We start from the raw sequence: 27,960 nt of genomic DNA, 5'->3' as shown, positions 1-27,960 counted from the left end.
GCAATTACATCACTTTGGCTAAGGTTACAGAAAACGCAAAATTGTACCGTCTGCAAAATACACTCAAATGAATTCTTGCTCACACACACACACACAATCATGTTTTCGCAGGACACAATATTTGATCTTACGATGCTGCTACTTATAATAATGACCCAGCCTTATTTGATACGTGTTGATTGTTGGACACAGACTTCAGCTGTCGTCTCAGTGTCAGCTGGAAACCTCACAAGTCCCAAACTTTTACTTTTCAGGATTAAAATGAATTTACATTACGCTGTATGATCAACTATATTAGGGCGTTAATTTTTACGAAAAAACACACAAAAAAAGAGAATATGGAAGACTGGAAATAAGATGTTTGTGCCCAACAGCAACGATAGATGCGCAACAAGTGTCCAAGTTTATTACTGCAAATAATGATACCTAATTGTTTAAACTAAGCAGCATGACATACACACTATGATAATTATGAATATATAGTCTCAGACACGCATGCGCGCGCACACACACACACACACACACACACACACACACCCTCTTGTTCACACATGCAAGTCATCTGATGATGCGGGATTGTGCTTATGTAACAGTTGAATGAATAATTTATAAATGTCTGGTAAATGGAAGAGCATCCCATGCATTCCCCCCATGTGCAGGAAAGTGAAACCTGGCTCTGTGTGCATGTGGACCCCCCCCCCCCAGAGAGAGACACGTGGTAACAGGGATGGATTATTTTTTCTCCGTAAGAGGTGTGTGTGTGTGTGTGTAGCATCCGTAGCACTGTAAATCAATGTGCTTCCAGCACAGTGACCTTGACATCTCACAATGAAACAAGAAACCTGCACCACTGGCTGGCACAATGACCGCAATGAACCACACACGCGCACACACACACACACACACACACACACACACACACACACTGTACACACTAATAATAAGTTAGGTTTCCACACACGCAAGGAGGGCTGCTTCTCTCAGACGCAAACAAGAACACATGGAACAGTGTGCATGGATTAACCCCATTAAGACCTGAGAGGCCGATTCTACAAATGTCTTCTAAATCCTAAAACAGTTTTCTGAAGGAAACCACTGTATTTGGCCACGACCCAATCTCAAAATGGGGCCTATTGGTTGTAGATGGCCTATGTTCAGGTTATTAAAGCCCAAATAAATCCCAAGACTGAAAATGATTTTTTACAAATCTGCACTGATGCCATTAAATGACCCCTATGAAATCCTCAGGACTGAAATCAGTCCCCAGGACTGAGAACTTTAAGCCCTGCCTATGTTCCATTCTGTCCACATGACCTGCTTCTATATAGAAAACATGCTGACTTGACTTCTATGGAATCCAAATGACTGGTGACTGAGAACTTTTATGTGTGTGTGTGTGTGTGTGTGTGTGTGTGTGTGTGTGTGTGTGGCGATTCTTCTTTGATGTGTCACTTTACATCACAATGGTGGTGGTAACAAGACAACACACCCCGTTTCTGTTTTCCTCCCAGAATTTTCCCCAGTTGGGGGGGGGGGGGGGGGGGGGGGGACAGCTGGACTTTGAATTTCTCTAACTATAAACTTTCATGACAGCCGACAGCCTAAGTACAAATATAATTTATGAAAAGCTACTACAGTGAAGTCTGTTCACAGAAGTTGTTGTAGGATATGTGGGGATTTATCTGACGAGGTACTACCATTTGAGTGGGCAAAACCTTACATATACTAAATAATACTAAATTGTTTATAGGGTCAATATAAGTAAAATAATATAGCCTTTCCATAGGAGTATGTTTTTATATTTTTTTCCAAAAAGAATACAAACAGCCAATAGCATATTACAAAGTTATCCCCCTCACTGGGGGAAAATTCCGGGAGGAGTATTCATGGTGGTGGTGTTTGATCTGGTGCCATATTCTCAAATAGAGGGAAGCACACACATCTCATCTATACAATAATATTTAGGTGCTGAACAAAAAGATACGTACAGGGGAAAGGAAGGAGGTCTGCACACTGTTCTACAGCTCCCAGGGCATTGCACGCACACCAATGTGTCCCCAAGTTGCATAACACGACACACAGTTGCTTGGAGGTAAGCCTACACTAGATCTGTGGTGTTTGTGTGTGTGTGACTGATGCAAGCCTGCACAAACACACAGTAACATCTTAAAATATATTACCTTTATATTATACCCCATTTAAAATGTACTCACATTTGTGTTACTTGACTGAAATATTTTTTTACAGTTTGCAGAATTACAGTATATTTCAAGCACAAACTCAATACAAAGACTGTTAACTGTGAGTGGACGACCCAATTAAGCATTACACTTGTTTACAAGAGGGTCCACCATGTTCAAATCATCAAAACATTTAGAGATGTACAAATAGACACTTCTATTTAGCCAAAGAACAGAACAGGAATTCTCCATCATACTGTGGTACTTTAATAGGTAAAAGTATCAATACTGCAATATAGAAATACTACCAGTAAAAGGCTGGAATTCAAAATGTACTTGAGTACAAAAGGTACAAAGGTATTGGCATACAAAAGTAAAAGTACTCATTATGCAGAATGTCCAATTTCAAGTTCTCAAATGTATACAAATCCCTTGGAAAAAATATTGAAAAGTATTGAAATTTGTACTGGAGTAAAATGTACTATATTACTTTCCTCCACCACTGGTGTTATAGCCTTGGACCAAGACTGTCATAGACATAGTCATACTCATAATGTATGTTATGATAACAGAGATGATATGGTCTTAGCTCTAATGCCGTCGTAGCCCTGGTCCAGTGCTTACAGCGAGTCTCTCTCTGGCGCCCTGTGGAAGTCCCTTCCGCAGCCCTCTGGTGATATTCTCACTCCCTTGCGAGGATTTTCAAATCCCAGCAAATAAACCCAACGACGTAACTACTCACCGAAACAAAGCCTGCTAGGACCTTGGTAAAAGTCTATTCTCGGAGCTGGGAAGCGTCTCAGGTCCCCAGCTTCTCTAAAATGCACTATTTCACTCATTAAAAACGATTAATCCAACCAGATCGGCGCAGGCAAAACCCGGAAATGCCGTAGTAGAATAAATGACTGCCCGGTAAATTCAGGGTACATTGCGTTATTAAAATTGCACAACGTGCATTTTAGAGAGACGCTGGGGACCTGAGATGCTTCCCAGCTTCGAGAATAGACTTTTACCAAGGTCTAGCAGGCTTTGTGTCGGTGAGTAGTTACGTCGTTTTGTTTATTTGCTGGGAATTGTAAACACTCGCACGGGAGTGAGAATATCACCAGAGGGCTGCGGAAGAGACTTCCACAGGGCGTCAGAGAGAGACTCGCTGTAAGCACTGGACCAGGGCTAATGCCGTCGCAACGACAGCAAGAGCAGTGAGGCTATTATGCCTATGGACCAGAGCTAGGTCCACCGTCCAAGTTAAGAATAAGAACCAGCAGAAGTGTTGTGTTTTATTTGAACTTCCTGCGGTGTGTGTAGTGTAAACAATACAACAACAACAGCACACAGAGACTAGTAAACAAACAGCAGTTGTAGCCTACTTACCGACCGCCGTGTACGTCTTCTATCTATGTCGTCTGACAGTTATTATCCATTGTTTTGTTGTTTTCACCAGCTAAGAGTCCAACTGTTGTGGTGCAGTCATGTCATGTGGTTGCTGTTTTGCTCTGCCGTGTAATAAGTATGTGTGTGTGTGTGTGTGTGTGTGTGTGTGTGTGTGTGTTCTCTTTCCTTTTCCTTCCTCCTCCTCTTCTCTCTCTCCGCAGTGACTTGCCCCGCCTCCCTCTGACATCATCATACACCCGCGCCGCCCTCTCTGATCTGAGTGGTATAATAACATTATACAATGTAGGCCTGCCTATAAAACAATCAAATGAAATGTATATTGTATACATAACATACAATACAACATTTAAATAAAATTTATAAAACTATCAATTAAAATGTATACAACAATTAATTACAATTTTAAAAAACGTTCTGGAGTTCTCCAATCCATGGTTAATTTAATGTATTTTACCTGGAAAATGTCGAAAATGTTGACTTTCGTCGTTATCCCATATTAACAAATTGTCTAAAATAATAAAGTTTGCTATCAATAGGAAACATGGCCTACAATTACTAAAGTAGGCTAACTAGACATTTGCTGCTGCTGCTGCATATTTGCTTCTACGTCGATTGCTATTACTGAATTCATACAAATAAAATACATCATATTAATTCAGTTAATCTCGCTCAAATCACCCCTGAAGTGCACCCGTTTTCCTTCAACCATTAGGCTGGGCTGGAACTGCAGCCCTCTGCCGCCACCAAGTGGATACCATGTGTAACTTCCCTGACTGCAAGGCCATGCTCATTGATTGATTGATTGATTGATTGATTGATTGATTGATTGATTGATTGATTGATTGATTGATTGAACATGTTATTAACAGTTTGCATTTGCGGAATGGCGAGAATGGGTATAAAGTTCAAGGAAATATTTATTTAAATTTATTTATTTATTCATTCATTCATTCATTCATTCATTCATTCATTCATTCATTCATTCATTCATTCATTCATTCATTTATTCATTCACAGAATGAACTCGAACTTCACTCTGTCGAGTGCCTAATTGCTTGTTGCACACTAGTAGGCCATCAATGGCCATCAATGGCCTACTAATGCGCAAGCAGAGTGCGCAAGTACTGTCGACCGCTACAAACTGTCAAATCTCAGCTTCTCTGTGAAGAAACGTTTGAAATGTTGAATTATTAGGTTTAGCTATTTGCTACCTACCTACTTTATGTAAAAAAGTAGTATGGTACAAGTTTCTATCTATAAAAGAAATATAGTTTTATCGATTTAGAATTATTCTGGATCCCTTTTTAGTTTCTCAAAGAAAAATAAATCATCGATATCCGATGAAAGAAAAGGTATATAAACTGAAATAAAATATGTTATCACGTATACAGTATAATTATTTAATTATTTATTTTAAATGATCAATTGCTTTAAATTTACTTAATATTGGACTATAGTGATATTAATACTAAATGCCTCTGTGTATATATGTATATGTAATTTGTAAGTTGATTAGCGGTATACTGTGGTTACTTTGCGCCACTTTTGATGCGTATGCACCGTCCCAGCATATGACGTCAGGGTATAACTGGTATAACTATAGCTCTCAATGATGACGTAATAAAGATGTGGATTAAAGGACCCAATGCCAGAGTGTAATTGGTTTTCGATGGTGACGTAATGTTTTAGTGTCGGGAGGATTAAAGGTAATGCTGCTATGTATACATGTATGTAATCTGGCACCACTGCCGTATCAGGCACAAGTAGTCATTACGTAATTTGCTGGGACGGTGCATGCGCATCGAATATCGTCCTGGGCGAAACTAGAACTTGCGCGCTCTGCTTGCGCAAGTAATAAGGTTTTATGGTGATTCACCAGGACCCTGATAGCTTGATTTTAGGCGTAAAGAAATATATATATTTGAAATCTCTATGGGAAAAATGCATTGTGTTTTAGTGGTTTCATTTGCACCATTCACTAAATTGGATACAAGGACTGGTACAAACACAGCAGACAGTACACCGTTTAAGCCCACCAATATATTGGATTGACAATAAAGCCGACCTTGAGAAATAAACAGCTGTTTGTTTTCCTTGCTAATGGGTTCCCAGATTGTGCAACTAATGGCCAAATATGGAGTTGGCCACATGATAACATCAGCCTATCGGTGGCACCCAAATATGGACGTCGACATCACGTTTACATCATGGTAATATCGGACATATTTGTCTTTTTTTTTCTTAAATGAGTGACACCTTCTTGACAATGCACTCTGCCCGAAGATTACACAGCCACCCAAGACAATCACGGCGGCTTCCTCGGCACTACAGACTCATCAACAGTATAAAAACGGAATCCCCGAACTAAACTATCTTCGCTCCCTTGAGCACCGACAACCGTGGGCTCATCCCACACCCTGAATTGATTGCCGGCCGCACACACATCGTTACAAAAAACACACTGTTCTACAATAATTTGCGGCCCTTTGAACCGGGTTCCAACCAGCGACCGAAGGTGTGTTCGTTCGGGCCATACGAGAGAGAGATCTAGAATGCGATGTGGACCGTCCCCGGTGGCACCGTTGATGGAAGCAACTCCCCCAGAACCCAGTGGTGCCTACAACGACAAAACACGAAGAGACCCTCGGACGAGCTGGACCACGGCAACCACGAGTGGAGGGAAGATTAGAACCAAAATATGTCATAATTACTCCTCGAGACCTTACGCCATGAAGAGCAGACGCCAGCAGCCGGGCCGATTTGACCGATTCGGTCGAGGAGCAAACAAGGTAAAGAGATATTTCAAGGATTGCATGGCTCACCCGTTACAGGGCATTGTTGCTCCCTCATGGCTACCGGGATACTTCAATAACAGGGAGTGGGCTCGCACAGTAAAAGACATCGTTCCTTCGCTACAGCGATACTGCAAGGGTGGAGCTAAAACAGTGAGGGACATTATTCCCTCGCTACCTCCATTCATCAAGAATAGGGAGTGGGTTGACAGAGTAAAGGGCATCATTCCCGTCAAACTACTGGGATACTTCGATAACAGATGCAAGGTGACCTCGAGCCACTCGAAAATGAGAAGCAGCCTCATCATATCTCCTCATCACCTCATATCACCTCATCATATCTCCTTTAAACCCTATGCCAAGAGTAAACAGCAGCAGCAGCAATCAGGCCGGATCAGTCAACTAACAGACACAGTGGAAAAGCTTTTCTTCAACCTGAAAGCCTGTACAGCATCAAACCTCACCTGGGTTTGGGATTCACTCTCCACAGCCTCTAGAGGAGACATTGTGAATGGGGAGAGGACCAGCACCCAGTCCTCCTTCAAACGCCCAGAAGATCATGACGAAGGAGTGGAGGTGCTAGCTCTGTCCGCCATCTCCCTTCCAATCAGGACCTCTTCGCCCTCCACTTCGCCCACCACCTCCAACTACAAGCCAACCCCCAGTGCCAGGGATATCACACCTGCCAAAGATCAGGAGCACCCCACAGCCTTAACGTTTACTTTCAGGGCGCCTGTAGAAAAGATTTGTCACTCCGTGTCTAACAGAAAGCTGACGTCTCCCAGCATCGCAGCAGTGATGTGTCCTACTAACAATGGCCCAGAGAAGTTTGTTGGTTCATTCAAACCAGCCGAATCTCTCAAGAAGGGCAGGGAGCAGAACAGCCAGCAACTTCCAGCAGCACACAGGGTCTCCAGCAACATCTTCTCTCAGACTGTCTTCCCCTCAGATACAGAGCCCTTGTTCACAAAGCTGTCCCTGCTCAAGAAGATTCTGGACAACTTGTTGAAGCTTGAAGATGGAAAAGGTGTGCCCACCAAGAGAGCATCATTACCCCTCTGGTCCAATAGAATTCGGAGCCGCACAGTGCAGAACTACAGCCAGCTGGGGGATTCACCCTTCTACCCAGGAAAGACTAGATATGGTGGAGTGGCTGCAGCTAGGAGTGCCCGCCCACGCCCCAGCACACCTTACCAGACCCCCGTGAAGAGGCAGATAATAGCCAAGCCTGCCGGGGCCCAGCCCTGTGGGGTGACCAGTGTCACAGCCAGACGAATGCTACAGTCCCTTAAGAAGTGGTCAAACCCTCAACTAGCTGATAAGGGAATCCCATCTGCACCCTCCTCATCCCTGGAAGGCCAAAGTCTAGAGCTTTCACATTTGCAGAGCAAAAATAAACTGGATTCCTCTCTCCCCCCAGTAGAGGCACTGGTGACCCCGATTTACCACTCCGTCCGATCTCAGACCTCCATGGGACTCTTCCTGGACAGGACCATCAAGGACTCAGTCAAAGCCCCCAAAAGACAATTACCTGACATCCCTGAATCGACCCTAGGCCCTTCTCATGGCACAACTAGCTCAGATGGGCCTGCCTACCCCCTGTCTAGCATGCCTGAAGCCAGTAGTGCAGGCTCTGGAGGGGGGAAAATGAAGAGACGGAGGACCAGCACACAGCTCTCCTCCCCCAAACACCCAAGAGATGACAACGTGGCCCAGGTGCCAGATCCGCCGACCATCTCCCTTCTGAACAGCACCTGCCCACCTCCCGCCACCACCCCTGTCAACGCCAACGCCGCCCCCAGTGCCATGGCTACACATGCCAAGGAATCTTTTGCTGATAAGGAGCAAACCTCTACACCCCTGTGTGTACTGTTTACATTTGCCTCCCCTATCACCAAGGGATTCTCCGCTTCCCCTGTCCCATCTGATGCATTTACTTTCAGTAGCCCTATAGCAAAGATTGGTCCTTGCATGCTGAATGGAAAGCCGCAAACTCCCATCACAACTGGAGAGAAGTCACCCACGAACAATAGCACAGGAGAGCTTGAGGGACCAATGAATCCAGCCAAACCACTGGGGGAGGGCAGCTTGCAGAGTACAGAGCAGAACAGCCAGCCCCTTCCTTATCCCAACGTTAGTGATACGCCCATGGTCGGAAGGGACTCCCTTGAGCCGACAGCCCAGCCCTCCACCCCCTCTGCACCTGGGCTCTTCTCCAGCAGCACCCTGCTCAAGAACAGGGACAACCTGTTGCGGCACGAACACGACGTCGCCACCAGCATTATCTCCTCCCACAACTCGAACAAGAACATGTCCACCGTCAAGACGGCTTCAATTTCCCCATGCTGCTGGTCCCTGGAGACCAACAGAACTCATTTTGGCCCCCAGCCTGCCCAGTCCACCCCAAAAAGCCAGAATAGCACAGCACTGAACTCCAGCCAGCTGGGGGATTTGCCATTTTCTGGCAGGATGGATGGGGAGAGGACCTCCTCCAAACACCCAGAAGATGATGAAGTGGCCGCGGTACCGAATGTGCCTGAGAACTCCCTTCAAAACAGCACCTCCGCCAACAACAACCCAACACCCACACCTGCCAAGGAGCCTGTTGCAGATAAGGAGTCCCCCACACTTATAGCAAAAAGCAGTGCCTTTATGTTTAGTGGAAAGCTGGCAACTCCCATCATGACAGTAGTGACATCTCATACTAACAATGGCACAGAAGAGCTTGGGGGACCATTCAAACCAGCGCACAATACTCAGCCCCTTTCTCCTTCTAAAGACAGCGAACAGGTATCATCCCCTGTCGACAGACGGGACTCTGCTGGACCCAGTACCACCAACACAGAGCCTTCGGCCAACGTTCTGTCTCAGCCCCACACACACGTCCGTTTCCCTCCACTGTTCGCTTCTTCCCCAGCCCAGCCCCCCATCCCTGGGCCCTTCTCAGCCGCCACCACAGGCTTCTCCCAAAATAACATCGCCACCGGTGGTTTCTTCTCTCGCACCTCTAACAAGGACATGGCCACTTCCAAGATGGAAGTGATGCACCAACGCTGGTCCCCAGAGAGCAACAGAACTCAATTTTGCCCCCGGCCTGCTCAGTTCATCCTGAAAAGTCCCGTCCTCAACTCCAGCCGGCTGGGGGAATCACTCTTCGCGGGCTCTGGAGAGCTTGCAGCGGTGACTTCACCAACTAGCAACAATAGCACAGCAATATTTGAGGGGTTCAAACCAACCACGTCTGACAACTTCGCCAGTGTTTTCTCCTGCCACTCTTCCAAGACGACCAACAGAACTCACTGTAGCCCTCAGCCTGAGGGCTAGAGTGAGTTCTGAGGGCTGAGAAGCATAATGTAAACGCACACTACTCAGGCTAAGTGTCACCTGTAGGCAAACTGGGGCTGTTTTCCGTTGGGGTTCAACATGCTGTCCTAGAAAATGTTGTCAAAGTTCAGATATTCTGTGGTAATTTCGGAAATTATTGATTTCTGTGAGTTCAACAGGAAACCTGGCTCGCAACAAGTGGCTGTTGCAAAGGATTATGAGATGGGACCTATGGTACCAACTCACAACGTGGGACAAGGAAAGGGCAAGCTCCCAAATGTAATTCTTTAATTTTTTTTCTCCATCTCATCACAAAGTTCTTGTAGCCTACGACACATAATAATGTCAAATAGCAGATCTACAATCTCACATTGTGTCGCTATGTCGCATTGTGACTGTTACAATCCTTATAGGTCTAGGCTAGGGAATGAAGGATTGCGACATAAAGTTGGAAAGTGAATAGCTGTTATTAGTAGCCTTTGATAAGTTTCTTTTCAGACACATGCAGTTCACAAATGCATTTACTCTTTACGCAACCATGACGTACTATACAATAAAAATTCAATGGGTTTCCAACCAAATAAATATAACAACAACTCTGCTCTAGCCATGGCATGTTACATTGAGTTTTAAAGCATTTCAAACCTGAAGCAAAATAATCACACTGGTGACTGTGAAGAGAGTCTTATTGTCATACATCATCATACATCACATTCCGTGCTCAGCCAATCAACTCGTCTCATATTTGGTACACACAGACGCACAAAGCTGGGCATAGGAGGGGCTAGCACCCCCCAATAATGTTTAACAGAAAAATAAGGATATGGGGCAACTCTGAGAAATGAGCAAAACAAACTAAACCTATCCTTAACTCAAAACGCTAACTAACCTAACAAACACAGAAAATGAAGATTTCAGAATTGGTGCTATGATAAAACTATAACTATAACATAAACTAACCAAAAAGATATAGAGTGTTACAAAAACCAAGCACCCATACTCCATTAGATCACAAAGGTAACACTTCTTACAAACTAAAAATGACTCAACATAACATTGGTGTTCTATACTGACCCAGAGAGGTGTACACTTTTGGAGCACAGCACTGACTGCCAATAAACCTAGCTGTTAAATAGTGCTCTGATATGGACATCCTTCTTCCGATTGGTCGGTCCAGCTTGATAGGAGGCAGAACGAAGCAGGTAGGTCCACACACGCACACGCACGCACACACACACACACACGCGCACGCATTCACGCACGCACACACAAGTACCAATACCATAAATATACTATCAATAAAACATTTCTGAACACAATGAACCCAATTACGTAACAGCGAATGTCAGTGATGCATTGTGAGCTTGTACATCTATTTTCAAATGTCTAATATGAAGTAATTTAGTGTATGCTTTACAATAATAATCTAAATGTAATAGGCTATAATGAACTAACTAAATGTAGTGGAGTAAAAGTACAATATTAAATTAGTAGTAGAAGTAAAAACATTGGAAATTGGAAATACTCCAGTAAAGTAAAAACACCTCAAAATGTTATATTAGCCTACTTAAGTACAGTATCGGTAGCCTCGATACCCAGGCTTTCATTTCGTCTGCGCGAAAGATGAAACAGTATCGGCTACTTCAGACAGTTAATAGTTCCTTTCACCAATCACCACCACCACAGCACATGATGCAATGACGCAGCATGCAGTGACACAGGTCGCAGCAGCCCCATCACCGACCAAAGCCCCCTCAGCCCACATGGTAGCGCTGTTTCAATGTCACTTTGACAAGACAACCCCCCCAGCCACACAAACGTGTGAAGTGAGGGACGCTCTCCCTCATACTGTATGTACATCATCATTCATCATCATGCATCACATTCCGTGCCCACTGCCCAGTCAATCAAATCATCAAATTCCATGCCAAAAACACACAAAGCTGTGCATACATAGCCCCTCTAAATAAATAAATAAATACATAAATAAAGGTAGTAACTCTCAGGACCCCATAGGGGTCCCAGGCCCAGTGTTGAAGACACCTGATATGGGGAAAATACAGCAGCAGTGTACTCTTGGCCTTGATGCCGTACACCCACAGCTGTCTGGACTCCTCCCAGTACACAAGTCACGCACGCAGTGCACGCACGCACACACGCACGCGCGCGCGCACACACACACACACACACACACACACACACACACACACTCACACGTGTGACACGTGTGACACACACACACACACACACCCACACACACACACACACACACACACACAGGAGAGGTGAGGTGACTGACAATCAGGTTAGTCGACTCCACCATGCACCACCATCACCACCAAAACTGCAGCTAGTCTTACAGGTAATGGGAGTGCTATATAAAGGACAATAGCTTCTTGTCATTTTAGATAGGGTTTTTATGTTATGTTTTGTTTTCACATGTGGACTGTCTGTCTGGGACTGGAAGGAATTGACATGAAGGTATAGTGCATGACCACACATTAGGTTTGAAGTAGAATAATATTATTTCAGCCTACTTGAATATTATATACGAGGCATCATTCAAAGTATAATGAACTTATCTATAGGTCTCTTGGAACTGCAGGGAAAACATTGTTTCCACTGTTTGCACTTTGCAGCGATATAACCGGTTGAATTAGCCTAAAAGGGATTTACGGAGTGCCTCATGGATCTTTCTTAAACTCACCACCTGGACTTGCTGTGAGCAGCGCCTGCCACAACAACGCCTATACCGCAACACAACAACGCGCGGCGTTGATGTTTCTTTGGTTTCACACGCCTTGGACATGATGATGAAGAGGATGATCTCAAAGGAAAGGGGCAACAGCAACAATGCAGCTTTTTGCGCGCTTGTCCTGCTGCTGTGGTGCTGCTGCTGCGTCGGAGTTGCGAGATGCGAGGTGGGGAGCGTGACCCCCACGCCGGCCACGCACGTGCTGGTGGTGTCGGTGAAGCCCGTGAAGGAGTCCGGCGGACCCCAGGCCTTCCCCAACGCGGAGAAGGCCAACCTGCCGGTGTTCACTATGGACTACGCCCGCGTCCAGGTTCCCTTCGAGTTCACGCTGTGGATCCTGCTGGCATCCTTTGCTAAAATTGGTATGTAGCCTATAGCTGCCTATAAGAACTATAGGCCTACTGTAGGTCCAGACTCCAGTGGTGGAAAAATTAGGCTACTCAATTGTTTTACTTAAATTAAAGTATCAATACTGCAATGTAGAACTATAGCCTACTCCGTTTAAGTGATTGATTGATTGAAAAGAAGTATATAGAATGGGTAAATTTAGAAAGCATATAATTAAAAGTCAGAAATCAAAATTGATCAAAAGTTGCCTACAAAGGTATTGTCATACAAAATGTAGCCTAGGCCTATACTAAAAGTACTAAAGTTGATTTTCAGCTAAACCGTTTCATATTTGATATAAAGCTTTATTTATACGAGATATCTCGTAGTTGGCATAAAGAATTAAGTCACTTAAAAAAATAACCATGAAAAACACATGAAAAAATATCGTGATAATAAAGATATCGTGTATATCGTGATACTGCTAGAAAGAATATTGTGATATTATATATTTTTCCATCGTGCACCCCTATATACCCTCTCGCCTCTCCTCATTTGTATATTGGCCAAACTCTGGGAAACAAGGTTCAAGGTCAAGTTCAAACAATCCCCAGTAATGGTTTTTTAACCAGATACTGAAGACGAAGTCTTAAAAGGGCTAGCACGCTGGATAAGGTTGGAACAGCGGTTCCCAAACCTTTTTGGACCCCCTGTTACCTCCGGATAGCTGACGCACCCCCCCCCCCCCCCCCCCACATGGAAATATAAATTGCATAAGCTTCATAGAGACATGTATTTCCTTTTTATCCACAGCCACATATATGAACCTGAATATGGCATAATACATGCAGCATAGGCTATATATTCTGCATATACTTGCAATATTGGCATAATATGTTAATGTATTTAAAAATATAACCATAGCACCACCACCATTAGCCTTTTCATGTCGCGCACCCCCTGGAAGGCACTCGCGCACCACTGGGTTAGTAGGAGAAAAGAAACACCAATAGCAAAGCTTCTAAATGTTTTATAGTATTTAGAGATTATTATTTTGATTGAAGAGTTCTTATGACGTCTGCCTGTAAATATTTTGTAATTAACAAACATAAAACATTGTATATATACCATCTCCTGCAACCCTCCCCCTCCCTCCTCCTTCTCCTCCCAAAAAAATGTATCATCATCATATCATCATCATACTATAATTCAGCGAATGTCTGAATGTCTGTCTGAATGAATGTCACTGACAGAGCGTTATCTCATCATTGGCTGCACCAATCACTCCCACTTTTAATAACACAGGCTTCCACGTGTACAACAAGATCACCATCTGGATCCCGGAGCCGTGCCTGCTCATCTCCATCGGCCTGGTGGTGGGCGCCATCATGCACGCCGTCGCGGAGGAGCCGCCCGCCATGCTGGACTCCAACGTGTTCTTCCTGTACATGCTGCCGCTCATCGTGCTGGAGAACGGCTACTTCATGCCCACGCGCGCCTTCTTCGAGAACCTGGGCACCGTGGTGCTGTACGCCGTGGTGGGCACGCTGTGGAACAGCGTGGGCATCGGCCTGTCGCTCTACGCCGTCTGCCAGGTGGAGGCGTTCGGCGTGCAGGACATCAACCTGCAGGTCAGTCAGTCGGCGTTTGATTTTTGAGACATCTGTTATTTTTGGTCAACTATAGAGCCGGTGCCCGTTATAGGCACTGGCCCTACTTGGACCGATGCATGTTGTTGGACATGCATGCCCCTTCCCCCACCCAGATATTATGTCTGTGTCCCTTTTATGCCCAAATATGGAGTCTATCATGTATAGTACGTCAGAATGATGTCAGAACAGGACAGCTCCATATATGGACACTGGTCATTGCGGACGCAGTTTGCGCGTCTTACTTGTATATGGTCCAAAGCCCGGGCAGAGGCCACTGGACAGCCGCGGGTCCGACCGACTCGACATCGGGCACTGCACTCGCTGTGGGGAATTTTAAGTCAGTGGGGCAAACGGTTCTCGAGTTACGTGGAATTACAACAGTACATACAGTATGTACCTTTATTGAGAAAGGATATCGCCTTGAGATGCATCATCTCGTTTTCGAGGGGGTCCAGCAACATACAGCAAATACAGAGCGATACATTAGACGGAAACGTTACGACAAGTACGTCATCCATGCATACGTTACAAAACAAAACAGAACAGAAAGCTCTCCCAAGCTGGCCGCTCCCACCCCACCTAATCACCCAGAGAATAAGGGACTTAATGCATCATCATGGCACTCATATAGAAGACATAGATCATAAATCAAAAAATCTAAATCAGAAACAAACTGTTACATAATACGGTGTGCACAATGCAGTAAAATGCTTTGACGAGATGAGATGGATACATAATTACAAACGTGCACATGCATAGATGTCAACTTACAGTGTATTCACAGGTTTGTATGAAAGAAACAAACTGAGGGCATATCAGAATTCAGAAGCAAGAGCAGGGTATTTGAAGATGAGTGAGTATAGAGACTTTAAAGATATTGAAGGAGTTGATTGATCTGAGAGAGCTGGGGAGATTGTTCCAGTCATCCGGAGCTTTGTATTTGAAAGCGCGTCGGCCGACTACTTTTCTAATGTTGGTGGTACACACACACAGACAGAGACTAGGGATGCTGCTGGGGTTCCAGTGGTTAAAAGTATGAAGTTATTTTCTGTTATTATCTGTCGTAATGGAAACTACTCTTCTCTCAAGTTTTCCTTGTGACAGATACTGTATCTCAAGGGGAAAAGATTTAAATATTTACATACCGTAATATAAGATAAATGTAATACAGGGGTGACCTGAGACAAAAAGGTTTGAGAACCACTGACTGTGTATAGCCTATATTTTATTGTTCCTTCTCCTCGTGTTTTCTTTTAATTGATTTTGCGGGTCCAGGAGAACTTGCTGTTTGCTTGTTTCTAGAGATGTTATAGTTAACCGTTAATCGATGAATCGCTTCAATTAAACAATTAAACATTCAGTTAAACTTTCAGTTAACAATTCATTGAGAATTCTGTGGTTCTATCATTGGGCGGTTTTCTGTGAATGTAATGCTGTCTGCGCGCACACATGGCCGAGGAACGCACATGTGGACCGGTTAAAAAGAATGTCCCCACCACCTTGGTATAGCCACAGAAACGACTCTGAGTTTGTGCTGTGATGTGACAGACAAGACAGTGCACTTTTCATTTTATTTTATTCCTAATAAAAAAAGAAGCCATTGAAAAGATAACCCTGTCTTTCAAATGGTCAAATATTTATTAGATTTCTATATCCGTTCTGTATATATCAGCAAAATGTAGATTTCTATGTTAGATGTTATTGAGGGAAATTAAGATTATCAGATAAATAAATAAAACGCTGCTTATGAACTAACCGGTTAATTGATCAATAAGGTTAGGGCAGGGGTGGGCAACTGGCGGCCGGGGGGCCACATGCGGCCCCCACCTTCACTTAATGCGGCCTGCATGTTAATATCACAATACTGATATACTGTATTGATTTCAGCTGTTTACAATTCCAAACCCGCTTTAATTACTCCATGACTAGTATTAAATGACTAGTACTAAATGACTAGTATTACAATGTTTATCTTTTTGTGTCCAATGTAGTTATGTTAACGGTTCATAAAGATAATAACTATAACTAAATGCATTTGAAATTCAATAAAAAGGTTACTTTTCAGGATTCCAATAGAAAAATATATTTCAGGTTTTCAATTCAAATATAGCAAAAAAATAGCTGATCTACAAGCTCAAAACGTGTCGCATTGAGACGACACGTTGTGAGCTCGTAGATCGGCTAATTTTGCTATGACAGTAATATGTACTGTCTGTGGCCCCTCTGGAGTGAGTGTGGAAATATATTGGCCGCTCGCCATCATTAAAGTTGCCCACCCCTGGGTTAGGGTATATATAGCTCTGGTCCATAGCATTAATGCTTCGATTCTGCGAATTTCTTTCCTGCATTAAGGCTATGGGACTTTCCCTATTAAATCTCAAATCGAAATCAGACCAGCCTCTCCTCTTTAGTGGAAATCTCACGAACGTTTGACCTACTCACCAATACAAACACGGGTTGTGTCAATAGAAAGCCTACTTCCCTTAGTGGACGCACTCTGAGCCCCCCACCACACGTATAAACGGTACTTTTTGGCCAAAAAGGGATATTTTTTCACCGGAGGAAAAATATCCTCTATGAGGCAGTTCTCTGGGCAATATCAGTAGAGGGCGCAGCGGAGTAACTAAAAATGTTTTTTTCCGGTGGAAACAAAATCCCTTTTTGGCCAAAAAGTACAGTTTATACGTGTGGTGGGGGGCTCAGAGTGCTTCCACTAAGGAAAGTAGTCTTTCTATTGACACAACCCGCCTTTGTTTTGGTGAGTAGCAAAAACGTTCTTTTTATTTACACTAAAGAGTAGAGGCTGGTCTGCATTCATGCGAGCGGCAGAAGTTGAAAGTAACATAGCTCTAAGGCACGCATTAGAGCTATGGACCAGAGCTAGGGTATATAGGGTTATATGTATTTCAACTAATGAATTCATCGATCATTTTCACAAATTTCTTTCCCGTTGTTCTTTGGGGTCTCCAGGAGAACCTACTGTTTAACCTACTGTTTCTTTGGGGTCTCCAGGAGAACCTCCTGTTTGCGTCCATCATCGCCGCCGTGGACCCCGTGGCGGCGCTCAGCGTGTTCGAGGACGTGGGCGTTAACGAGCAGCTGTACATCGTCATCTTTGGAGAGGGCCTTTTCAACGACGCCGTCACGGTGGTGAGTGAAGCGCTAGAGAGGTGTGTGTGTGTGTGTGTGTGTGTGTGTGTGTGTGTGTGTGTGTGTGTGTGTGTGTGTGTGTGTGCGTGTGTGTGTGTGTGTGTGTGTGTGCGTGTGTGCGTGTGTGCGTGCGTCGAAAATAGAGCCCATGGCTGTATTTTGCGTGTCTTAAGTACCAGGTCTTATTACCTAACTTGAGTAAACTAAAGACCTGGAGGCGTGATCAATGTCATTTGGCTATTCTGAGTGTCCAAAGAGCATTGATCACGCCTCCAGGTCTTTAGTTTACTCAAGTTAGGTAATAAGACCTGGTACTTAAGACACGCAAAATACAGCCCATGCTGGTCTTTTGAGTCAAACTCCCATTTAGTTTTAGTCATACAGCACAACATGCATGGATTACTGTCTGACATGGATATAACTTCACTTCAGGGGTTGAACCGGTTCCGTTATTTTTTCCCCCGCAAAACTTTGAACCAAATGATTTGGTTCAGATCCCCTAAATGTTTGTTTCAGAACTGGAACTAAAAAAAAATACGTCTTCTTCTTCTGAAGTGGGAACCAAAGTTGGCGGGTCACTATTCCGGGTTGGAAGATGCAGATATGCAGATATGTAAAGCATCGTAAAGAAATGAACGGAATCAGGCACTGTACAGTGTACACAGTTAGAAATTGTATTTCATTTCAATGACCCCTTCTTTCATATGCATTAGGCCATGGACTCCCATAACTCTGAGAGTTTCCTTTGTTTTTGTTTTAGGCCTAAGGCCGATTCTAAAAACGCCTCTAAATCCTGACCTAAGGTTTCTGAAAAACTTCAAATATTTATATAGCAGCATCAAAAAAATTACATTTTTGAATACTGTACATACTGTACAGAACCCAAATATGGGTGCCCGGCCTGAGGGGGTAAGATACCAATAGGGGTTCCCGCCCAGAATGGGTTAACCGCTTTAACCAATCAAATAGTTAAAAAACCAAAAACAAAGGTGCGTCCTGTGTAAAAAGGTCTGCTATCGTTTGATATGGTAAGCAGTAACACTGCGTAGTCACCCCGGTCGGTCCTGTTTCCCAGCAGGTACAGCTGAAGGGTGTCTCCTCCAGGCGCTCGCGCGCACACACACACACACACACACACACACACACACACCCACCCACCTACAGTAAAGCCTGTCTTTGTTGTGCCTGAGTTTCAGTCACATGAATGCCAGGTATGGTTTCACCTCAGGGGCCTTTGGCTTTCACTTGTTCTGAATGGTGATTTTACAGTATAGCCTACTTGGATGTGCGCCAGTGTCACACACCGAAGACAGCTTATCTACAATCTCACAACGTAGATAGCCTTTGTTCCTTGGAACAAAAGGTTGGGAAGAGCAATCAGGTCAGCTCTATTAGCTCAATGGTATTTTTTATTTTATTTTTTTGTGTGGTGTCCCCGCAGCTCTGAGTTCAGGGTGAGAGGAGTTTCAACCATCGGGATGCTTCACATCGTTGCATTCTAGTCTAACCTGCTCTGGGATGAGGATGTCCAACTGGTTTCTGTGTGTGTGTGTGTGTGTGTGTGTGTGTGTGTGTGTGTGTGTGTGTGTGTGTGTGTGTGTGTGTGTGTGTGTGTGTGTGTGTGTGTGTGTGTGTGTGTGTGTGTGTGTGTGTGTGTGTGTGTGTGTGTGTGCGTGCGTGCGTGTGTGTGTGCGTGTGCGTGTGTGTGTGTGTGTGCTGTCTCTGCTATGATTCTCAGCCTCCACCTTTTGATCAGTCTAGCATAGGCTAGAATTCTAATGATTCATGACTGCTGATTCAAGCTAAATATCAATGTCAATGTATTGCTAACGTTCCCGGTTTTTTGCTTAGCATGCTGCTTCGACAAAATTCACGGATCATCTCCCAAAGTGGAGCCTTTATAACGCCAAGTTTAACTGTATTCCCTTTGTTGTTGTGTCTAAAACGCACTTGCTTCCTCTCAACATGTTCATCTTCTCTGTTCTTCATGCTCTCCTTCATGTCTCTATTTCCTGCGGCAGCTTAAGAAGTTCAAAGTCAGCCAAGCAGCCATGACTCACTTCTATAGGGCCACTATTGAAAGTGTTCTCACCTTCTCCATGCTTGTCTGGTTTGGTCACACAACCTCTCAAGACAAATCAAAGCTGGAAAGAGTAGTACGTCGCGCATCAAAAAACATAGGATGCAGCCTCCCTACACTTTCCTCACTCTATTCCACCAGAATAATTAGGAAGGCAAATAAAATCATTGCAGACAACTCCCATCCTGCACATCACCTCTTCAATCTCCTCCCATCAGGCAGGAGATATAGAAGTATCCAGAGCTCAACATGTCGCTTCAGGGATAGCACTTACCCCGTAGCCATTAGATATCTGAACTCATAGTATATGCATATATAGCACTTTAAAAAACTGGATGTAATTTCCTATGCTGCTGGTTTTTGTTTTTGTATTGTACTGTCCTTCTTGTTTGTGTATCTATGATTGTCTGTATATGTTGAGTATGAACCAAGACAAATTCCTATCAACTTGTTGACATGGCAAATAAATTATTGAATCTTGAATCTCTCTTGAATCTTGAATCTTGATGTTCTCCTCTCCAGGTCCTCTACAACATGTTCATCTTCGTGGCCGACATGCCCGTGGTGGAGTCGCCCGACGTCTTCCTGGGCGTGGCGCGCTTCTTCGTGGTGGGCGTGGGCGGCGTGGCCTTCGGCTTCCTGTTCGGCTTCCTGGCCGCCTTCACCACGCGCTTCACCAGCAACGTGCGGCAGATCGAGCCCCTGTTCGTGTTCCTCTACAGCTACCTGGCCTACCTGGTGGCCGAGCTGTTCGCCATCTCCAGCATCATGGCGTGAGTAGTGGAATGAAGTACGACAATACTGAGTCGTACTTACTAAGTATGACAATACTGCAATGTATAGAAGTATCAAAACGTACTTAAAAGTGCTGATTATGCAGAATCTTCCATTTCACGATTCTTTTTTTTAATGTATAAAAATCTTTTGAAAAAAAAGATCGCGTCACGAGCTCGTAGACCGGCTACTGTCAAATGTACAAAGGGCTGAAGTGCTTAACTCATAGATCGTCTTTTGACATCTTTTTGTCCTTTGGCCCTCGGCGCTGAGATTGTCTTTTGACGTCTTTGTTATTTATTTATTATTTGTATTGATTATGTTACGCTGATATACCCGTCTGTGTCGCTCCGGTTGCTGTGCGACGGAAGAAAACAGGGGAAGTGGAAAGTCAGTGCGCTTATGATGTCTATGTATAGGAAACGAAGAATCCATTTATCTCAGATTATTTTTCCCAGGCTGCGTTTTTGATCAAAACAAGCGTGATGTGGCCTATAGGTCGTGGCTCAGCGGTCCAGGCACCGTGGCTGGTGGCCCAGTCTCATGGCGGTGTGCCGCGGGTTCGACTCCCGGTCCCGACGGCCTTTGCTGCGTGTGTCCCCCCCCCCCATCTCTCTCCCCGTTTCCTGTCGGCCTACTGTCTGTCCCTCCATGGAAAAATATAGAATAAAGGCGAAAGCCGCGAAAGAAATAAAACATTCAAAAATAAACAAGCTGGATTTGCGGCTCATAACTAAAGCCCTCGTGTACAAAATATATGTTTTGGTGAATGAAATAATTGTCCCCTGTCGTCCTCTCCTGCAGCATTGTGGTGTGTGCCATCACCATGAAGTACTACGTGGAGGAGAACGTGGCGCAGCGCTCCTGCACCACCATCCGCCACGTGGTCAAGATGATGGCGTCCATCTCCGAGACGCTGGTCTTCTTCTTCCTGGGCGTGGTCACCATCACCACGGAGCACGAGTGGAACTGGGCCTACATCCTGTTCACGCTGCTGTTCGCCTTCGTCTGGAGGTTCCTGGGTGAGTGATGAGGACCCTGCACCGCGCGCTGTGGGATTTGTCGACTATACAGCCTTGGCGGAAAATGTTTGTCGACTGCCTTTTTTCCACAGACAAAAACTAAATAAGAACTAAGCTATACGAAGACTAAGATTGAATGAATATATTGACAATTTTGTCAACAAATAAAAACTGCACTAGAATGTTAAGAGATCCAGTGGAACAAAAAACAAGAAATGACATAAATATATATGAAATATATACAAGCTTGCATCAGAAACTCTTTTGGACAACTCAGTTGTCCAAAAGAGCTGGAAATAAACTGAACTGAACTGAACATCGGACAATGGTTGATAACAACGTCAATATGTAGGAAATGTCTTGATAAGGGCTGATGACGGCGATTATAAATTGTCTGATAACATCCAAAAACCACCAACTGTGACGTTGTGATAAGTGTTACTAGATTGACATTCTTCTGAATGTATACTCTCCTCTCCACTCCTCCTCCTCCAAGGTGTTCTGGTGCTGAGCCAGATCGTCAACCCCTTCAAGACCATCTCCTTCTCCTACAAGGACCAGTTTGGCCTGGCCTACGGTGGCCTGCGAGGGGCCATCTGCTTCGCCCTGGCCTTCACCCTGCCCGGCACCATCAACCGCAGGGAGCTGTTTGTCACCGCCTCCATCGCGGTCATCATCTTCACCGTCTTCATACAGGTACGGTACGGTATACCGCCAGGACGGGTTTCATATCAAGGACCCCCAGATTGATATGTGTGTGTGTTCACCGCCACATTCGGATGCCGTCGACGCACGGCACGGGACGTTATCACCAGTACGTGGTGGAAGAAGCGCTCACATGTTTTAACATTTAAGTAAAAAGTATCAATAATGCAATGTAGAACTACTCCTGTACAAGTAAAAGTCCAGAATTCTAAACTTAATGAGGTTAAACACTGATGTGTGTAATGTTACAGGGCATCAGTCTTCGTCCGATCATCGAGTTCATGAACATCCGAACGACCAACAAGGAGATGAGGTCCATCAACATGGAAATTCACAACAGGGTACATGAAATACAGTTCACGTTGTTTTCTGCTTCTCATTAACTCTCATCTATATCCGTCGTGGAGTTGTCCTGTCATATCAGTATTATATGAGATTATCAACATTTTAACGCAGTGGTATGTAAAATGCTTGTGTTTATATTCGTGTGTGTGTGTGTGTGTGTGTGTTTGTGTGTGTGTGTGTGTGTGTGTGTGTGTGTGCGTGCGTGCATGCGTGCATGCTTGCGTGTGTGCGTGTAGCTGATAGAACACACCATCTCTGGCATCGAGGACCTGTGTGGACAGTGGAGTCATTACTACTGGAAAGACAAGTAAACAACTTTACATTGTTATTGAATGAAAAACACGTGAGCACTTTTACCAGTGGTGGAAAAAGTACTCAAATGTGTCTCTTGAGTAAAAGTATCAATACTGCAATATAGAATAATCTGTTGAAAAGTAAAAGTCCGGAATTCAAAATGTACAAAAGTTCCGGCATAAGAATTTACTTAAAGTACCTAAAAAAAAGGTACTCGTTATGCAGAATGTCTCATTTCCAAATTTCAAAAATCTTTTGAAAATAGCAGATCAAGCTTGTAGATCAGCTATTTTCAAATGGCACAAAATGTATAGGGCTGAAGTGGTTAATGTATGTTTTTTTGTTGTTGTAATACTAATCTAAATCTACAACGTAACCAGTAGCTAAAGTTTTCAGTTTTCACATAAATGTAGTTGAGTAAAAATACAACATTTGGATCCGAGATAGTGGAGTAGAAGTATTGGAAATTGGAAATACTCAAGTAAAGTGCAAGTACAGTACTTAAATGTACAGTACGTAAATGTATTTAGATGCTTTCTATCACTGTTTTCAACCTAACCCACAAAAATATATACATAATAGCCATGGAAATGAAAATGTTTTGTGCCAGGCACACCCGGAATAGAAAATCGGTGTTAAAAAAAAAACCCCACACAAAACACATCAAAATAATGAAGCTCTTTGTGGATCTGCTAAATTGTAAAATGACACGGATGCTTTCTGTGACAATAATGTGTAAAGAACTAAAGTTATTAGAAACGTTTGTTTTGTTTTGCTATATGAGTATACTATGCATACACGCACGCATAAGACAGACTCACACCTTTTCTTACCTTCACGTTCTCTATCTGTCCGTATACGTCTGTCCGTACGTCTCTCTGTGTCGGTCTCTCTCCCTCTCAGGTTCAAGACGTTCAACGACAACGTGCTGAGGATCATCCTGCTGCGGGACAGGAAGTCCGAGTCGAGCATCGTGGCGCTGTACAAGAAGCTGGAGCTGCAGAGCGCCATAGAGCTGCTGGACACCACGGTGGGAGACATCAGCGCAGCGCCCTCTGTCGTCTCGCTGCGGTAAGTGCAACTGGCTGCGGCGGAAAAAAATTGTGGTTGCCAGCACGAACCTCTGGAACGTGGTTTACGATTGTCGTCGCTGTGGTCGTCGGGCGGCAAACTCTTATCTCTCCATAATGTTCCACTTGTTTTGTTTGCTTTCGTAAATTAACGCCCGGCTTTGATCACACACACTACAGCGTCACACAAAAGTATCATTGAGCTTGTAGATCTGTTTTTTTATACTTAAAAAGTAACAGTTTTGGACATATGAGGTTTTTATGAGACGATTATGTTAGTGCCCCCCCCCCCCCCCAATGACCTTAGAATAATCAAACAGGGAACTTCTCAGTGAGTGAGTGCCTTGCTCAAAGGGAGGGACACTGTCTTTGAACCGGCTACTGAACTGCATGGCTGTTACTCGGTCTAATTCCTATCTCTCTCTCTCTCTCTCTCTCTCTATCTCTCTCTATCTCTCTCTCCTTGCCAGAGATGAGAAAAAGGACAAGGCCAGACCCAAGAAGACATTTATGGCGGCGGACATAAAGAAGATGCACCACATCCTGGCCAACAACATGTACAACATCCGCCAGAAGGTGAGGAGTATTGTTGCGTTCACAAGTGGCAATACGGGAGTATTTCAAAATATACTTGAGTAAAATTACTCTGAGGACCCCCTACGCCGGGGTCCCACTCCCAGAACAGATCCCCCGTTGAAGACCCCTGCCCTAGGGTCAAATCAATATGGTTATATAGTTAGTGTATTAGTACTAGTGTGAAGTATTACAAGAACGTCACTGCCTACAGATGTTCCTACCGGCTGTATATAGTGCGTGCATGCGACAATAAACACCTTGTGCCTTTATTATGTTGAAGTAAATGTTTACATTAAAGTTTTTATATATATATAAATATAGTTTCTTTCTATATTTCTCTCCTGAATCAGTCTGACTGCACCGTGTTTATGTTGTCCGTGTTATTCCAAACATCCCCAGACGATTGCGTACAGCACCAGACACAACCTGCCCGACAACGGTAAAGCCAGGGAGATCCTGATTCGCCGACATGCCAGTGTCAGGAGAAGCCTCCGCTCCGGAACTTCCGGAAGTGTCCGGGACTCTGTAAGTGACTGTGAACGGAGAGGGACATTGGTTTTGGAGCATAAGACATTAAGATGTTAAGACATAATAAAGTAATTAATGCATAAGACATTAAGAGCCTTACATAAGATATTAAGACATAATAAAGTCATTAATGCATAAGACATTAAGACCTGAGGGTGATTCTAAAAAAATATATACCAAAAAAAATTACATTTTGTTTGAACCAAAACCCTACATTTAATAATACCAGATGCATTCAATGTGCTGAAGAGAAATCTATTCCTTTAAAATAATAAAGTAAAGTTGACAGTGGCATTCTTTAAACACTTTCCCCACTAGATGGTGCTAGTGACACATGCTTCTGTGATGTAAGTCAGTGGTTTTCAATCTGTAGGTGTTTTCACCTAGGCTTTTTCTATTTGTTTATCTTATCTATCTTGTCTGTCCATGAATACGTACTCTGTTGTTGTTGTTTGTGTTTGTATTTTAAGTTCTCTGTTTTATGTGTTTGTAAAAAATCTAAAATAAAGTACTGATCATAATTTTTATTTATTTATAATAATTAAAAACAAAATGTATGAAACCAAAAAAATCACAAAACACAAATGGTTCCCTGGGAGATCTACACCAGGGGTTCCCAAACTGGTGCGCGAACACCCTCTAGTAGGGTGCGTGACATGAAAAGGGTAATGGTGGGTTTATGGTGTTATTTAACACAAACGCAAAATCCAGTAAGACACTGTTGTTGTAAGGAGATACATGTCTCTCAGTGCAGTGACATTCTGTGATTATTTGCCATAATCATATTTAAAAAAATGTATAACCCTTTCTGACCGCCCAGAGGGCGCCCAGCAGATCTCAGAAGTACTACTCTCTTCAGCCAGGGGGCGATCTGGAGTCAGCCTTCCCTCTCAGAAGACTATCCGCTAATGGTGAGTTTGATCTTTACAAGAAGTCTACACAATTAGAGAACAATTGTGATTTTGATCAATGTTTGCCTTTATCTCTCCTATGGTACCACATTAATACAGTATGGAACTGTGTGTGGACACCATATTATCCAACGATAACAACGTTTTGGGTCTGAGAGGCTAAATCTCATCAAATGGTGGTCACTTTTCTGACCACAACAAACAGCATAAAAGCGATATTCTTATTGCGCTCTGCTGGGGAAACTGGATGAGGGCAATTCTGCCAACATAGACCAGGCCCGGCCCGCCATGGGGTTGTGGGGGGGGGGGAAATATATGTGAACAATTGCTTTGAAATTACTATGTTGTTGTAAAGAAAAATCAATAAACATATGTTTTTAAAAAAAAAACATAGTCCAGGCCGATGGCAAGTCATTTGGGATCAATATAAGAAGGAAAATTAGCCTGCATGTTATTTAGTCTGGAGTTGTCCTTTAAAGATGTAGTGAAATGAAAAATATTGACACTTTTAGAGCAATCCCTACCTAACAATAGATGCCAAAACAATGGGAAAATGTTGCATTTTTGTGTATTTGAACGAAAATGTGCCGCATGATGACATGCTAAATGAATAAAAAATGAATCAATCTTGATTTCATTCACCTGTTTGATTCCCATAGCTGCACGTTCCTCCAAATTTTGACCACAGAACTACTCAGTTTTGAATCTCATTCAAGACGACATCCAGACAGTGTGTTACTCATTTTAAATGTAATCATCTGAAAACACAATAGGTTAGAAAATAAGCCACGTAGTAGCACTGCATGCTGAGCTGGTTGTCTGTGTGTCTCACTTGTAAACGAGTCCACACGTCGCGCATGTAGCAGAGCTACGTCCCATAGCCTGAACTTAAGGCAAGAGACACTCTGATTGGTTCAGAAACAAACGACTTTAAGTAAGGGGTAAGTCCTTGAAATGTCCTTGAAACCGCTATAGCTGCTCCAACTCCACTCTCGTCCTCCTCACACACAGGCCAAGAAGACGCTGACCAAGAAGTGGACCGCCGTTCGGAGCGCCTCCGGCCCGGTCCCAGCAGTGCCTCCGCCTACTCCTCCTCGCGCTCCCTGGCCGCCCCGCGGCGGCTGGACACCCTCAGGGAGGGCGGCGTGCCCGACCCGGCGGCCGCGGCGGCAGGCAGCAAGGCGCCAGTGCCCGCTCCCAGGCGACGGCTTTCGGACCGGTCAGTGGGAGGCGACAGAGGCCATGGGGAGGAGACGGGAGGAGGAGACGAGGCGGTCAGTCCTCCCCCTCTGCCGCCACCCATCTCCTCTGGGAGGGTGCAGGCGGACCACCGGCAGCCCATGGACAACGGGGCGGGAGACCCCTTACTTAGACACTCATCATCATCACAGGGGTCTCGCCGGTCACATCATCATAGGCCCTGATGACGAAAGACTGTGTGTGTGTGTGTGTGTGTGTGTGTTTGTTGCACACAGTGACTCATTCGCTGCTGCATCGATGTCTTTTTTTAATCGATGGCCATGCAAGTGGTGTGAATGCACACGCACGTACTACAGTGTGTGGACGTGTGGCGAGGTGTGTGTGTGTGTGCGTGCGTGCGTGCACGTCTTTTTATTCTACGGTGTGGCACAGCAGGGGCCGAGTTGCCTAGAAGAGGGTCTGTCCTTCTCGCCAGCCGTTGTTTCTTCTTCTAGCACGCGACCAGTAGACAATCGAATGTACTTTTAGTTTTTTCACATACTGTATGTTTTATACCTTTTGAAATATTTAACTTAAAAAAGAGGAAAATAAAAAAATCATACAGGGAGTCAAATTTGCAGATGACTGATGACGTCATAGTAGTGATGTCATAGATGACTGAGTGACATCATATACTGACCACGTGGAAGCTGCGTTATTGTCTGCCTGCTCGTGTGGTTGAATTGACCTTTGTATTCTTGTAGATGCATAATATTATATACACACGCATATAATCTCGTTGCTGTCTGGCAGAAAGCGTATCTCTGTATTCTAATTACTATCTTATTTATTAGTTAATGTACAGTTTATGACACAGCGCTTTGTACACACAATAATTTAG

The 27,960-nt window shown here is 44.1% G+C and overlaps 2 protein-coding genes across 4 annotated transcripts in view; one reads left to right on the top strand and one right to left on the bottom strand.

Annotated features, from left to right (window-relative positions):
• The window catches only part of LOC308311651 (inositol polyphosphate-4-phosphatase type I A-like), an 82,511-nt gene extending 78,794 nt beyond the window's left edge, over positions 1–3,717 (bottom strand). For all 3 annotated transcript variants that reach the window (XM_080758425.1, XM_080758426.1, XM_080758427.1), the window contains exon 1: positions 3,555–3,717. The gene's annotated coding sequence lies outside the window, so the exon portion shown is untranslated. The remainder of the gene's footprint in view (positions 1–3,554) is intronic.
• An 8,534-nt stretch (positions 3,718–12,251) lies between these two features.
• Positions 12,252–27,668, top strand: LOC308311720 (sodium/hydrogen exchanger 2-like). Its single transcript, XM_080758506.1, has 13 exons — positions 12,252–12,808; positions 14,079–14,404; positions 17,438–17,575; positions 20,178–20,428; positions 21,234–21,451; positions 21,948–22,147; positions 22,408–22,497; positions 22,738–22,808; positions 23,699–23,866; positions 24,336–24,441; positions 24,841–24,966; positions 25,790–25,880; positions 26,892–27,668. The coding sequence occupies exons 1-13, from the start codon at positions 12,499–12,501 to the stop codon at positions 27,302–27,304; spliced, it is 2,508 nt and encodes an 835-aa protein (XP_080614632.1). The 5' UTR covers positions 12,252–12,498; the 3' UTR covers positions 27,305–27,668.
• The last annotated feature ends 292 nt before the right edge of the window (positions 27,669–27,960 follow it).

This window comes from Protomyctophum bolini (genome assembly GCF_963924005.1).
Source record: "Protomyctophum bolini genome assembly, chromosome: 24".
Lineage (NCBI taxonomy): Eukaryota > Metazoa > Chordata > Actinopteri > Myctophiformes > Myctophidae > Protomyctophum > Protomyctophum bolini.
Note: the sequence above shows the minus strand (reverse complement) of the source record. Positions and strands in the feature narration are given on the sequence as shown.